This window comes from Meriones unguiculatus, chromosome 17, assembly GCF_030254825.1.
Source record: "Meriones unguiculatus strain TT.TT164.6M chromosome 17, Bangor_MerUng_6.1, whole genome shotgun sequence".
Classification (NCBI taxonomy): domain Eukaryota; kingdom Metazoa; phylum Chordata; class Mammalia; order Rodentia; family Muridae; genus Meriones; species Meriones unguiculatus.
Window position 1 is genome coordinate 91,051,508 of NC_083364.1, and position 16,125 is coordinate 91,067,632.

General features: G+C 37.9%; 1 protein-coding gene across 1 annotated transcript; it reads right to left on the bottom strand.

Moving 5' to 3' along the window:
• Positions 1 to 1,538: 1,538 nt before the first annotated feature.
• Positions 1,539 to 1,721, bottom strand: LOC132648541 (keratin-associated protein 19-5-like). The gene has a single exon (XM_060370313.1). The coding sequence runs from the start codon at positions 1,719 to 1,721 to the stop codon at positions 1,539 to 1,541; it is 183 nt and encodes a 60-aa protein (XP_060226296.1).
• Between the last annotated feature and the right edge of the window lie 14,404 nt (positions 1,722 to 16,125).

A 16,125-nucleotide genomic window follows, 5' to 3' on the forward strand; every position in this document is an offset into this window, starting at 1 on the left:
GGTCAGGGAGAATTAGAGAGAAACAGCATGCTTTGAACATGACAAGACCCTCAAATTCATGACTTGCCAATATCTGTTATTACCTCCAGGAGATCATGCTAGTTAGCATTCTATAATGAAGTTGAAGAAGATCATGAGGTGGAAGGAGATTATGAACCTAATGTTCTTACTGAGGAGCTATGTATGCATAGTTGATCGTTTCTCAGGAAGAGGCACCTATTACTCTTTAATGATCTGATTCTTGGTGAGCTGTACTGGCTCCATTCCCAAATAGGTGGACAACACAAATATTGCTATGTAGGAGTTATTTTTAAAAAAAGAAGACACAAAGTTGGGGATTATGGAGATGGGATGATTCTAGGGGGATTTAGCAGAACTAATTGAAATCAATATGATCAAAATGCATGATAAAATATCAAAGAATGAATACAAATATCACGTTAACATTTCTTTGAACTTAGTTCCATGGTTTCTTAGTGAACTTATGTTTATACATAATCATCACATTATACAGTGGGTTAGTATGTACAGTGTTGTATGTGTGTATGTGTGTGTGTGTGTTTGGTATGGGATATTTGCTCATATGCACATGTGCAGAGAACAAAAGAAGACTTTGATAGCTATATTCTCTGCCTTATTCTCTTGAAATTAGGTTTCACACAAAACCAGAAGCTTGTCCTGCCTACTTTTGTTTGGTTTGGTTTGTGTTGGTTTGTTTTGTTTTGGTTTGGTTTGGCTTTGTTTGGCTAGGTAGGCTGGCCAGTAAGCTCTAGAGCGGTCGTTTTCAGCCTTCCTAATGTTGTGACCCTTTAGTATAATTCCTCACATTGTGGTGACCTGCAACCATAAAATTATATTTGATTCTACTTCATAACTATAGTCTTGCTATTTTTATGAAACATAATGTGAATATCTGTGTTCTCAGGTGGCCTTAGGCAACCCCATGAAAACATCATTTGATCCCCCTCAAAGGGTTCATGATCCACAGGTTGAGAATCTATGTTCTAGAACCTCTCTTCAACCTATCCCTCATCCCGTCACTGTCACTGTGACTACAGGTGTGCGCTGCTGTACCAGGCTTTTATACCTGTCCTAGCGATTTAAAGTCAGATCTCAACAATTGCACACTGAACTCTCTCATCCACCTCATCCAAGAGACACCTCTCTGTCCTTCCTCATTTTATATTTGATAAGTGCTTTCCTAGCTAGGCTGATGATAGTGAAAACACGAGCAAAATCTGCTAACTATGTTACCAAGTATATTTTAAAAATGCATTAATATAGGAGCCACAAGCACAGTTATAAGTTAGGATAATTTATTGCAAAAGATCAAAAAGAGTCTACATTTAAGGAATGAGAGAAGAGAAATAAAAGAGCATAAGATGAAGGAATTATATGAGAGTAAACATTCTCAAAGTCTTAGATGTCAAATCATATTCTTCTTGAGCTGGTTCACAGTATGTTTGTTTAACTTAGTCGTCATATGAGTTTCAGGAAATGTTTTTATCTTCAAGATGTTGGTTCTGTGGGAAAGCATTTCAGTAGAAACGGGAGAATCCATACCCTCCATAGTAGAATGGGTGGCGATAACCATAGCCATATCCTCCATAGCCAGAGCCATATCCATAGCCTCCAAAGCCACAGCCACAGCCATAACCCAGGTTCCCAAAACCTCGGAAGCCATAACCCCGGCCTCCATAGTAGCTGCTGTAGTAGCTCATGGTGTCAAGAGTGGTAGATTTGGTTTGTTTTTCAAGGAAAGATCTTGAGTGTAAGTGCTAGCCTGTGCAGAGGAGGTTTTTATACTCTAGTTGGGGCAGGTGACACTTCAGGCACATACCCTTCCTTTGTGTCACTGTCGATGGTACTAGCAATGTAGCAACTCATTTCTCTGCTGACTCCTGACACACAGAGGCCCTCATTCCTATTAAAATGCTTAAGATTGCATAATTCTATTTAGAATGCCCTTGAACTTATTGTTTTGCTTTTATGGGAAGAAACCGTTGAATAGCCAATATACGCATACTCCAAACACTTAATAAAATGCCTCATTACATCATCTCCATGTGGTAGGGATATTTTGATATATAATTAGGCTTTTTTTTCCCTGCTCTGTCACCTCTCAAATTGATAACTTCATCTTCAGGTATATCCATGGCTATTTGTTCAGCACACAGATCTATACTTATCACACAGCAAACCTATTTATCAAGACAAACACTTTTTAAAATGCCTTGATTTATGCTTTATAATTCTAATTCACAAAGACTCCATCATCTGATCTGTACTTTAGATCTAGAATCACAAGAAGAAAAATGTGTCAATTTTGCGTTGTAAAGCACAATAACCTTCGTAATAGTTTTATTTCACACCAACATCAGACATTTTGGCTGAGAAAAAAAAAAAGTAATTTTAGAAACCGAGAGTGTGAAAATTTTCCTCTAAGAAAGCTTATCAGAGTCAATCTATACTTTATTTCCAACTGTTCAAGTCTCAGTGTGTGCCTCCTACATGTTTCACCTCCGCAACTGATTTCTTCAGCTGTGCGTGTGCGACTTCCCTTTTCAGTACTCCCTCAGCCTTCTCTCTTCTGCCTTGTCTCCCAGTGCCTGCAGGGAACACGGAGGTAAGAGGACAGTGGGGCCTTCCATTTTCCCCTTGGTTCCTTTCAGTCACTTCTGCCAGTGCGATTATCTGTCTCTGCTTCAGTTTGCCCTGATTTGTCTCCTTTTGGCTGTGTAGTTCGTGGTCTGCCCATCTCAGGTAACTTTGGCTTGCTCCCTAACTTTAGTGCTACTGATTTAGCAACATACTATTTTCAAACTCATATGCCAGATCCTAGGCATTCCATAGACATTTTAAATTTAGGTTGCTTCAGAACTTATGAAATGAAAGTAATATGGGTCCCTTAGACTCTCAGCTCAGCACATCAAGCAGCCAATTAGTGTTGAGAATTTCCTTCTCTGTTGTTAATCTCAGGGAGTTCTGTTCTTTAATCTTGGTTTGGAAAGCACATTTTGTTTCTATGAGTTCTCACAATTTTCTTGTTGTTCTTGTTGTTTTGTGTTTTGCTTTAGATTTCATTTGTTTTTTTCTAGACTTTAGTTCAGTGATACAGTATGAATCTTCATGTAGCTGCTTGATATACATTTCCTTACAATGTTTAGAATGGTATAGGTATGAACTAGAAGTCATATGGCCAAATTAATTAATTTTGAGACTATTTATAACTAGAAATCAAGGGTTATAAAATTCAAAAATAATTGCTATGATCTAGAGTTCATACTAATATAATTTGTATGAAGACTTTAGCAAGTATTGCATCATATTAAATGGCTGTGACTACCTTTGGTGGTGATTAATAGGTTTTCAGGAACTGGAAGTCAGTAAATGAGCCACTGGGAAAGACCAGCTGTAGATTTCTGTCTCTTGAACTTTAGCTATGATATTTATTTTTCATTGACTTAATAAGAATAAATTGTATTCTCATAAGAAAAACAACTGCCTTCATCCCAAATGCTATAATAGGGATGAACAATAAGATATATGACTAAAGTTAGGACCACATTGCAATGCCACATTAAACACATTTAATGGAAAATGATTATAGAGCTATTTCCCAATATAAAATATACAGCAGAAATTCCAGATGAAAAATTACTATCTTGAGAGTGAAAGGAGAAATAACTGTTGTGGTAACATATCCAATATTTATGGAATAACTCTAAATTACTATTGAACAGCTGTATGTACTCCGACAGCTCTTAAATCTTATGCCAACAAGCTTGTAAAGTGCATAATTCATCTTCTCTGCTTCTATAAGAGGGAGATGGATTAGATAAAATGAGACCTCAGAGACCCTAGTGTTTTATTTTATTTTATTTTTTCTAATGGATCATTCGCTCAACAATCTTAGGTCCTGACTTCATACCAGAGACCCAGGGTCCAGTATGTTCCAATAGAAAATTAAGTGAAATAGCAGTTTCCAAAAGCACCAACCTAATGTCATTTCTAGGTCTGAAGAAAGTGCCACATCACAGACATACTCATACCATGGGTCACCTACTTCCCAAAGTCACATCAGCAGGTCTCCAAAATTGATGTTAGAATAACTCAGTGTACAAAAATGATGTTCAAAACTGAAAACTATTTTGACACCTTCAGTGATATTGTGGTTAGTCTTTGATACTCTATATAGAATATATAATAATATTCTTGAAAATATCAGTAATATATTCTAACAGTCATAGCAGAGAGTCAACTTTTATTAAATATTCTCCTAAATCTGCTGATATACTAAAATAGAATTTTTTAATACAGCCATTTTCCCTTTGCTACATTTCACAGCAAAGATGGAAAAAGTATAGAACACCTTTGGAAGCAAGAATCAATATTGTTGTTACTTCTGTACAAAGACAGGAACATATTGGTAATGTTATTGGGGATCTCAAGTACTATAAAATTAGCTAACATAACACAAATTCAAAGAGCTGTTAAGTCATTAGTAATTTGATGGATAAATCTTAGTTTCATGTAGAATTGAGAGTTTCAGTGTGCACTCTGATACTTCTAAGGCAGCAATAGCAGGGTTTTGAGGACCTGTTACAGAATGAAAGACTTCGTTAGAAAACCAACAAATTCACATGAATCTGTGCCAAACTCAGGGTAGGCTCTAGGAAGTGAACCTAGGGGAGCCTACCTCTAGGGAGGATATGAGGGGAATTCAAGCAGTGACTCCTAGTGGTAGAGGCCATAGACACCTCTAGTTAGAGGACACCCTGTAACTAGACTAGTCTTGTAGTAGAGAGAAGGGAACACCAACCAACCTGCAAAAAATTTTGACCCAAAATTTACCCAGCCTACAAGATGTGCAGAGATAAAGATAAAGCAGATAGAGGAGAGATTGACAGAATTTCCAACCAATGCCTGTTTCAAACAAAGACCCACCCTGTCGGAGAGTGCCAACTCCTGACACTGTGAATGATACTCTGCTAAGCTTGCAGACAGGAACCTGGGATTTCCTCTTAGAGAGTCTACCCAGCAGTGTCTCAAATCAGAAATTGAGATTCACAGCCAAATATTGGGTGATGCATAGGGGATCTTGTGTAAAGTGAAAGGAAAGAGGAAATGACCTGGAGGTGACAGGAGTGCCACAAGAAGACCAAAAGAACCATCTAACCACAGCTCAAAGGGGCTTGCTGAGACTGAAGCATCAACCAAGGACCCTGCATGAACTGGACCAAGGCTTCCCTACAAAGATATAGCAGATGGACAGCATAGGCTTCAAGTGGGTCCTCTAATAAGGGAAATGGTGACTGTGTCAGACAGGGACTCACTTGCTAACTTTTTGATGACTTCCCTCTGATGGAACTGACTTGCCAGGCCAAGGGGGAAGAGGACATGTTCAGTTCTGATGCAACTGATGAGCTGGGATGGATGGAAAGGAAGCTTCCCTTTTCTAAGGAATAGGCAAGGGGAGGAGAGAAAGGGACTGGGAGAGGAGGAGGGATGGGCTTACCACAAAGATGTATAGTGAATAAAATGGAAAAAAGAAAAGAAAACCACACAGAATCAGAGCAGCTGAGTGATGTCTTTTTCCAGGAGTCAGAAAGACATGAGTTTTCCCTCAGAAATCATTTTCAAATTTTTCACAAGCAAAGTCACAGTGCACTTGTTGAAAACATGAGCCAATGTCAAGTCTTGTTTGGATCGGGGGCAGGGGCCATTCTGGAAACACAGTCAGAACTGAAGGAGTACCCTGTGGGCTTAGCTGAGGCTCCTGTCCTCTTATAATCAGGGTTTGTAAGTTTGGGCAAAGGTTGTGCAAATTTCCTACACATTGACCTATATCTGGCAAGAGTCTTCTAGTCTCGCTCAGTGTGCAAGAACCAAGTCATTCTGACACACTTGAAGTTCATTCAAATCTGAGACTTTTTAAAAATAAAGTAGAACAAAAAATGTGTTTAAACTATTCTCTTAATTAGATGAGATACAATTAAGGAGGCTTACATTTTTAATTTGATTTGCCTGCTGAGCTTGCTTTGCATGAAAACTATTCTTTCCATAACGAGGAGCGTTGATGACTCTGTAAATTCAGGTGTGACTTAGCCTCCCATCTCTGGACCAGGCAGAGCATCAGCCTCCTTCTCATTGCATCATCTCGGGTGTGTCTCAGCTCAGTCCTTTCATTGTTGTTTCTCTTTCACTGAATGGAATTATTCTCTTTTCTTTAATGTTGTATGTGTTAACATTTTAGTCCTTAAGGAACCACAGTGGTGACATAGGTGCCTATAGATTCTTCCTATAAGCTGGTGATTTCAAACCAAGAAAACATCCTAACATGGCATGCTGCCCTTCTATTTGTGTCATGTTGGGAGGCTGGTGAGCAACTTCCTGGCACTTCCAGTCCTATAAAAACATAGCCACACGATTACATGCAGCATGAAAGGCCTGATAATGAGAAAATGACTACCTCACAGATTTATTGATTTACTATTCTATAATTGTGTCTTCAGTTTAGAAAGCATTCCAACGTGTCCAAAATGTCTGTAGTAAAACACCACGTGATATCAGCAGCAGCCACATGAAGCTTCTGCCTCTTTGGTTGCGTCATTCTTTTACTCTAGCGCTTTTTCTAACTTTGTGTTATTTTGTTTACTATGGCCTCTGAGCATATGGAATCCCTGCCCGTGTTGTCAGTAGGTGACCATAATATGACTGGCTGTGAAACAAAATTTAAAGTCATTAGGGACTACAGAGGTGAAATATCTGTGATGGTTATTGCCCATCATCCATTTCTAATTTCACTATAGTGACAATCTTGAATAATAACAGCAAATAAGAAGAAATGATGAAAAATTGCTTTATTGAAGATATAAAGAAAGTTTGAGGACAAAATCCACAGATAGGGAAATTTTGAATGATCTGGATTAAAGACCATGTACCTGACCATATCCCTCTCGGCACCATAAGAATCATAGCCAAACAAAAATGGGTGGTGATGCTATTTTAATATTTTCTAATGAAAATAATTACATACATTTCCCTTTCCTTTTTCTCCCTCCATCATCTCCAGCTACCCTCACTTGAAGCACTTCCATGTCTCCCCACTCTCAAATTGAGTGCCTTTTTTATTACTGTTAATCTATATGCACATGTGCACAAACACAAACACGTAAACACAACATGGTTAGCCTGGTTTTTCTTGTGTGCATATGGTTTAAATGCTTGGCATTTGAAAACCTGTAAGTGGGCTCACCCCTGGAGGAAGCTAATTGCCCTCTGAGCAGTCATTGGTTGCTCTACTTCTTTGTCTAGCCATGGGACTCTGTGCACTCAGCCCCTTCCATGTCAGCATGTGCAATGATATCGCCATTGTTCTTGTCTTGTTTATGCTGTCATTCCTAGGAGACACTATTTCACAGCAGACTCCCTGGCATTCTGGCTCATCTAACCTTTCTACCCACTCTTTGGTGTTGTTCTTTGAGACACATTTGTAGGCACGTTGATGTATATTTATCCATTGGGAGGCTGGGCACCCCGTTCTCTGTTGATGTATATTTATCCATTGGGAGGCTGGGCACCCCGTTCTCTGTTGATGTATATTTATCCATTGGGAGGCTGGGCACCCCATTCTCTGTTGATGTATATTTATCCATTGGGAGGCTGGGCACCCCGTTCTCTGTTGATGTATATTTATCCATTGGGAGGCTGGGCACCCCATTCTCTGTTGATGTATATTTATCCATTGGGAGGCTGGGCACCCCATTCTCTGTTGATGTATATTTATCCATTGGGAGGCTGGGCACCCCATTCTCTGTTGATGTATATTTATCCATTGGGAGGCTGGGCACCCCGTTCTCTGATGATCTCTGCACTCTGTTCAATTCTATCACATGTTCTGTGATGGTCATCACATACCATAAAGAGGAGCTTCTTTAATGTGTGGTGGTAGCTACAGTTATCTATGTGTATAAAGATAAGATTTAGGAATTTGTTGGGGAACTAGGTTTGTCTTTTCTAAGGTGCATGACTTCACTATCTCCAGAAAGTTAGCTAAGTTTTTAGTACCAGGCATGATTTCCCTCTGTGTCCTACCTGTGTGGTGTTTTCAGCAATAGTGGCCACTCCTTAGAGGCATCCAAGGATCAAAAGTCTATGTTGCCTTATTTCAAATCTAAGTAGAGTCTCTCTTTTGATATGTCACATATTTGGTGCAAGCAAGGACTTGCTTCAGTTTTTAATTAAGATCTTCTCTCTGAGGAAGACAATTTGTTAGGCTGTTTCTATCACTGAAGAAAATGTGATGCAATTTAGGAAGAATTGCAACATCTGAGACTACATCAAATATGTGCTTGGGGCTGAAGTGATGTCACCAAGCAGTGTTTTAAGTGACAACTGGAGAAAACATTCAAGAAATTTATTCACACTTTCAAAGGAGTTGCCTAGCATGAGGAGGCTGAAACAAAGTCTGTGGCAGATATTGCAAATATCTAACCTAGATGTAGATGAGGATGACATTAAGTAGCTCCTATAGTTCCTGGAAATCTAGATAATAAGATAGGAAAACACAGTTTGGTGGTCAAAAGGACTGAAAACTGATGAAAATAGTCTCTAGATGTGTTAAAGAGAAAGGCATAATAGAAGTCACTGCTGCCTTAAGAAGTCCCCTCAAGAGCTTGGAAACATAGACCTCAACACTAAAGTATGTGAAGTCACTGAAAAGAAGATTTGTGACCTATTATCTGCTTATAAGCTAATTATAATAAAAGAGTACTAATAATGATGATGGCGATGACACAAATTTGCTAGATCAGGTTCCTAAGTGGGTAGTGCTGCTGGCTGCCATTCCTGATAAGCAGAATCAATGCTTCGGTGTCACACAGTGGAAGGAAAGAAGCAAGTCCTACAAGTTGTCCTCTGAGCTCCACAAACACGTTTCAGCATGCGTTTCTAATCAGGTAGAGCATAAATTTAACAGATATAAGAACAGAAATGAAAAATTACCTTTCAAGGTAAGGAAACTTTCAATTGCGTGTTGTAAAACCACAATAAACTCTCAAATATGTGGTACTGCTCTAAAGTCCCTTTGAAGTATCAATATTAGTGAAGTCAAATAAAAAAATTCACAAAACTTTCTTGCTTAACAGAGTTAGCAAACCATAGTCTACGGGAGAACCCTGATCTAAAACTGTACCGAATTTCTGTGTTCTGCTCCAGCTCTGAATAATGACTACATTGGTAAATAATAAAGCTATTATTTACAATAGCTTTAGGTCCTCTCTTACTGTTGTTCCCAATTAGCTCTTATACTCTATGTTTAATCTATCTTCTGCAAGATGGTTCTTTGCCTCCTCTCAGTTTCATATGCCTGAATATGAAACTGAGCCTCGTAAGCAAATCTTCCTGTCTTAGATCTTTCCCAAAGTTCCTATCTCTCCCAGAAAGTCCCACTTTTCTCTCTTGCCTTTGCTATAGCCCATTCAGCACTTTATTTAACCAATCAGAAGGTGATGGAGGGAGGCATTACAAAATATGATGCAGGTTAACAATACCATACCTATTGGGTCTCTACTCAGCTCTCTTCTGGTACATTTGAGTAGCACAAGGGCATTCTTTACACAGTGCACAGAAACATCATTCTCACACGGATCAATGTCTGTTTCCATTATGGAATTCTCTAGTGTCTCTTAGAAAATATATGTTGTGGTTAGTCTCACCTGTCAGCTTGATGAGATCTGGACTCACTTGAGGAATAAGCATTCCTAGGAGGTTTTATATGGATTAGTTTAACTGGGGTCAAATGATTTACCCATTGTATGTGGTATCATTCCCTAGGCTAGGATCCCAGACTGTATAAAACATGGAGTAAAAAAGTGGAGCATATGCATTTATCTTGTCTGTGGATGCAATATGACCAGCTGCCCTAAACTCCTGTCTGTGTTACCCACAGGGATGGACTTACGACTTGAACTGCCAATCAAGCTTTCTATTCTTGACTTTGCTTCTTATTGGGCATTTGATCATAGCAACAAGAAAATGAACCAAGACAACATTCCAAGAAAAATTGTTCCTATTTTAAGTTTTAGTTGGTAGAGTTTACAATATATATTCTTGGCCAATCTGCATTGACCTTCAAATAATGAATTGCTTCACATTCCTAATGCACTTAACACATATTTCAGTTTTGTCCTCTATTCTTCAGTTTTTACATCTATACAATTGATTTTTCTTTACATCTTATTTCAGCCACTGTACATTAATGATCAAGAATTCTGCTGTTTGCTTACTGTTCAGCTAATTTATGTAAAGGACTTTTTAGTAAGTCTACTGATAATCCTCCCAAGCATGTTTCAAACTTTTTGCTATCTTCTTTTACTACAACATTGTATATTCTCTGTCTTATAGCTTGCCTTCTCTCCCTTGCTCAGTCATTTCTATTTATACTAAATCTATTTTTACCAAATGTTTAACACATTAATCATAGATATTTTACATTTCTGTTTATTAAATCTATGTATAGTATAATTCATCTTGGTTCAGGAAGCTGTTTTGTTCCACCAGGATATGTTTTTCTTGCATTAGGAAAGTTTTATACATTTTTCATAAAAGCTGAATATAATGCAATAGATAATGAAATTGGAGATGCACATCATACTTAATAATATTTTCTTCATGTACAGAGTGGATTCAAGTCTACTTATTTATGAAATAAAATGACCTATAATATGATGAAGATAACTTTGAATTTTCCATTTAAAATGAATTGTCTAATTTGAATATTGCAGTATTTCTATATTTTTAATAATGAACATCCTTATTTTCTCCTAGTTTCTTCTGACCCATAAAAGAAATAAAAAGCTGTCCTATTTAATAACTTTTCAAATATACCATGACTCTTTATAAAATTACTCCTTTCACCTGAGTGGAGCAAGTGAGATTCTTACCATACACAGTGTTCTCTAAGGACACTGTTCCTACCTGGAATCAACATCATTTCAAAAAGCTGCTCTAAGCATGTGCTTTTGATTCTCCTTATTTCACAGATCCCTGTGTTTAGCTTCTTTCATATTTTTTGTTGAGAGTTTCTATTTAGAGTTACATTTAAGGATCATCAAACTAAATCCGACAATGCTGATCTATACTTCCCTTCAAAATTGCCAAGGTATGTAATCGTCCTCATAGGAATAAAATTTTGTTCATTTGAAAGTATACACTAAGATTTGCAGAATGGGGACAGAAGCTGAGAATGTACACCTGATGAGGCTGAGATTTGAACCCACTGGTCAAAGAACCAAATAGTGAGGTGAGCAGCACAAGTAAGGTACATGAAGATGGAAAGGATATCACATGAAAGAGCTTTAACTTTGGTACTGACCCTACCCAACAAGTAGATTCAGCTGTATAAGCCCTTTCCCTTAACTCATCGGCAGCTACAGATGTGCTCTGGCCATTATCTTTCACTTAAAACCACATGCATAGCTAAACATTTCTGACATGGAAAGAGAGAACTCCTGGCTACAGTTATTCAAGCTCATATATAAAGTACTGCATTTATAATCTCACAATGGAAGAAGCTTTTATCAAAGAGCTATATTATGCAATACACCAAAATTTGGAGTGAGAAACATCAATCAGAAAAACATCAATGATACAATATGTAGAATGATCACAATAGATGTTTATTGGAGTAACATGCTGAGAAATATCACAAAAAGAAGAAAGGAAAAATCTTCAGCACAGTAGGGTGAATATCCAGGTTGAGTAATAGATTATGGATGGTATTAGGAGATGGTCATGCTTTCAGTAAAATCCAGAGGACCAGTATCTGCCATAAAAAGAGGGGCGGAAGTAACCATAGACACCATAGCCACCATAGCCCCCAAGAGCATAGCTGGAGCCAGAGCCAGAGCCCAGACCACTGAAGCCACCAAAGCCATAGCCAAGGCCACCATGATAGTTGCCATAACAGTAGCTCATTGTGTCTGGGATTTAGGATGTGGTATGATGTTGAAGATGAGGTTCTGGAGAATGAATGTCTCCTTTTGCTCTTGGGCTTTTATAGTGTTTCAGTGCAGGTGTGTTGAACCACAATAAAGGAATGTCTTCTTCTTTGAAAATACAACTTTGCTGAAAAAACAATACCGTTAAGCTACATTTCGCATATTAAAGATACTTCCAAGATAAAAGAAGGCATTGTTCCTGTTTTCTTCTTCTTCTGATGTCCATCCTCTTTGCCTTTCTGGATGTGGATTGGACATTTTAGTTAGGGTCCTCTCTCTTGCTTAGTTTCTTTAGATGCACAGGTTTTAGTGGGTTTGTCCTATGTTGTATGTCTATATGAGTGAGTATATACCATGTGTGTCTTTTTGCTTCTGGGACAACTCACTCAGGATGATCCTTTCCAGATCCCACCATTTACCTGCAAATTTCATGATTTCCTTATTTTTCATTGCTGAGTAATATTCCATTGTGTAGATGTACCACAATTTCTGCATCCATTCTTCAGTTGAGGGGCATCTGGGTTGTTTCCAGCTTCTGGCTATTACAAATAAAGCTGCTACAAACATGGTTGAGCAAATGTCCTTTTTGTGTACTTGAGCCTCTTTTGGATATATGCCCAGTAGTGGTATGGCTGGATCTTGAGGAAGCGCTATTCCTAGTTGTCTGAGAAAGCGCCAGATTGATTTCCAGAGATCACCTCCCTCTGGGGGGGAGCAGCCTTACCAGGCCATAGTAGAGGACAATACAGCCACTTTTGATGTGAACTGACAGACTAAGATCAGAAAGGAGAGGAGAACCTCCCCTATTAGTGGACTTGGGGAGTGGCATGCAAGTAGAGGGAGGAGGGAGGATGGGATTGGGAAGGGGAGGAGGGAGGGGCTCATGGGGGGATGCAGAATGAATAAAGTGTAATTGATGAAAAATTAAAAAAAAAGGCATTGTTCCTTTGAACCTAGTTTTATTTTTATCCTCAAAACTAAGCTTTTTTTTTTTTTTTTTGAGGTACAGTCTGTCAAATCATTCTCTGACAATCTGTATCTCTAAATTGGCTATTAAGCTCCTTTACTTCAAAGATCCTGGAAATATTACCATTGCAGTGTTTTCTCCATTTCATTTCTGATTGGATTCTTTTTAAAGACAGCCTTCTTTTAATGAACAAATAAAGTAGAGTTACAGTATAAAATGCCCATACATGAATGTTGTTAGTTAAAAATCACAGGAAAGTACATTTTCAGGAAGAGCATGAGCATAACACTAGGCTTTACTAGTATATTTGCATATTATTGTGGTAAACCTTTTTAAAATTTATGTTTAAATTTTTAGTCTAATTATAGTCTTTTTCCTTGACACCTTCCAGATCTTCCCCCATCTACCAAGTTCTCTAAAGACAAAAGAAATTTCACACAAAAGCACCAACTAAAGAAAAAATAAAAACAAAGAAATCATATTTATCATAGATCCAGCTACTTTTAGGCATACATCCAAAAGACTCTATGTTGTACCAAAGAAATACTTGCTCATTCATGCCTATTGCTACTCTATTCATGACAGTTGGAAATTAGAAACAACTGAGATGTCCATCGCTGTTTTATGATAAACTTAACACACATCTTATCTACAAACATGGCACAAGCTCAGTTTCTAAGATTTTTTATGCAATGATTTATGTGATTCAACCATCCTGCTTAAATGAGTTCTCTCTAATTGTTCGCTTACTTTTGACTTTCATCTTCACTTTGAAATGCCTCCTGTCTGCTCTCTGTAAAGCCTCCTCTTCTCATGTTAGTAGAGGAATACCACTCACAAACTGTTACACTTTTAAATCCAATTCGACTCCTGAAGAATTAGTTTTGTTTTTTACCTTTTTAAACCAGTTAGATGATGCAATGCTTAACTGTTTCACCGACTAAATAAACGCACAGACTACAATGTATGGCCCACCTTGGCCATAATCCACCCCAACACCCAACCATACTTCCAATTACCATGTTTGTTTCGTTCAGCACATGACTTGACTACATTTGTCTCTGATAATTAACTAGAATTTTGTTATTAGCCTGTCTTCTTCTTACTATATAAAATTATTTGCTGCTGCCTGGATGCAGTTCATGTTTCACCCTCAGAATTCTCTTACTTTCTATAGTAAACATTGTACTATTTGCAAATGTTTACTAGACAGTTTCGTGGCAAACATCAGGATTTGTTTGGTATCACTTTGCTGCCTTTTAATGATTTTCTTTTAAGCATATTTTGTCTTCACATAATACTGTTTCTAATTGTCCATAATACACATAAAAATATTGCTACAGTAGTTCTGAGTATGCAAAACTCTGCAAAATTTTTGAAGTTGCCTCTTGATTTACCATGGTTAGATGGCTGTGTCTTTGTGGATATAGAACAAAGAGCTGTGATTACTTGACCTTTTAATTTTACTCTCTGAAATGATTAGCTTGGTACTATTTATTTTAACTTCAAATAGAAAAAAAAATTCTGTGAGACAAAAAAAAAAGTTAAAATAAAATAAACGAAAGAAAGAAAAGAAATCTGAGGGAAAGGGCCCATAGTCAAACCTGTATGATTTTCTCAGTGTTTCATAAAAAGATACTTGATGAGGGACACACTTAGCACAAAGTATACAACAAGGGATGTATGAATCTTGGTCACAAAGTTCATAAAACAAATGTTATTTTAAAGGGAGAATATGCTAAAAATATTTTCTGAACTTATACTATAAAAGACAATTGATATATCATTAAACATGTTTTTATCCATTGTATATAAAATTACAAATCATAACTGTAAACATTAGGGTTAAATGCAGTCATTGGAATTAAGGATATTTATTTATTTTTGTATAAAATATCAAGTCAGAGATGCTGGATAAAAGATCACAAGCTGAGGAATATTTTAAAGAAGAGTGTGTTTCAGATATGTCTAAGTTATAACTAAGAAGTATATTTTGTACCAAATACCAATGAATCAAATCTTAGAGTGCTCACAATATGTTTATTAAAACAGTATGCTGAGCAATATCCCAGAAGAGATGAAGAAGACCTCGGTGATTACAGCTAATCGAGGGCCACTGGGGCATCTGAGGAAACCTTTATGCACATAGGACACTGGAATGAGGATATACAGCCCGAGTGCTGGACTCCGGGTCAGAAAACTGATCACCACAGATCACAGCCACACTTTCAATAAAACCTAGAAAACAAGTGTCCTCCATTGAATGAGAGACAAGAGTGGCTGAAGCCAAAGACACCTTAGCCTCAAAAAGGCATCACTTAAACCACAGCCATAGCTCAGGCCACTGAAGCCACCGCAGCTGTAGCCAAGGCCGTCGTAGTAGTTGCTGGAGTACTGGTTCTTTGTGTATGGGTTGAGGATGGGCTTAATGCCCAGGTGAGTTTTCTGGGCTGCGTGTCAGTGTGCCTGAGCCTTTATACTTAACCTTCGCAGGTGTGGCACACCATACGTTCTCATCACCTCCTTTGTTCTCCTCGAAAGTTCATCTTTAGAGAAAAATAATGCTATGTAGCTGTATGTTTCTTATGTACGATGGCTCCAAAATACTGAAATATATCAGTCTTTGAGGTTAGTTATTACCAAAGGAAGTCAGATGATGAAAGCTCCAAAGTCAGGAATTGATTAGTCACTTAACAGAGTCATCCTAGGGTGACATTGTTGGGAGCTGATGAAAGGTAATGAGAAGGACGTAGCTACAGGAACTACAAGGGCAGGAATATCCCTTGGGGTTCCATCTTGCCTTGGGCTTTATCTCTGCTGCCTTTCTCAGTGTGCAGCATACTATGAAAAAGTCCCTCTGTCTCCTACTCCCACCAATGTTCTGTTCCCAGTAGTCCCAGAAATACAGAAACCAGTGACCACGGATTGAACTTTGTGAAACCACGGGCTAAAGTAAATGCCTCCTGTTTAGGTTGTTTCTATCAGAATTTGGACCAGTAAGAGAAGGCAAGTAAAACAGATGCATTTAAGCTGAAATGAAGTGCAATAATTAGCTATGCAAAGAAAAAGCATAATTGATTTTGGAAACTGTAATTAAGACTTAAGCAGAAACTAGATCAAAATATAGTTATAGGAAAACACAGTAGCAGTACGTGC

Coding starts and splice junctions, on each gene's coding strand:
- LOC132648541 (XM_060370313.1), bottom strand. CDS start 1,721: ATGAGCTACTACAGCAGCTACTATGGAGGCCGGGGTTATGGCTTCCGA.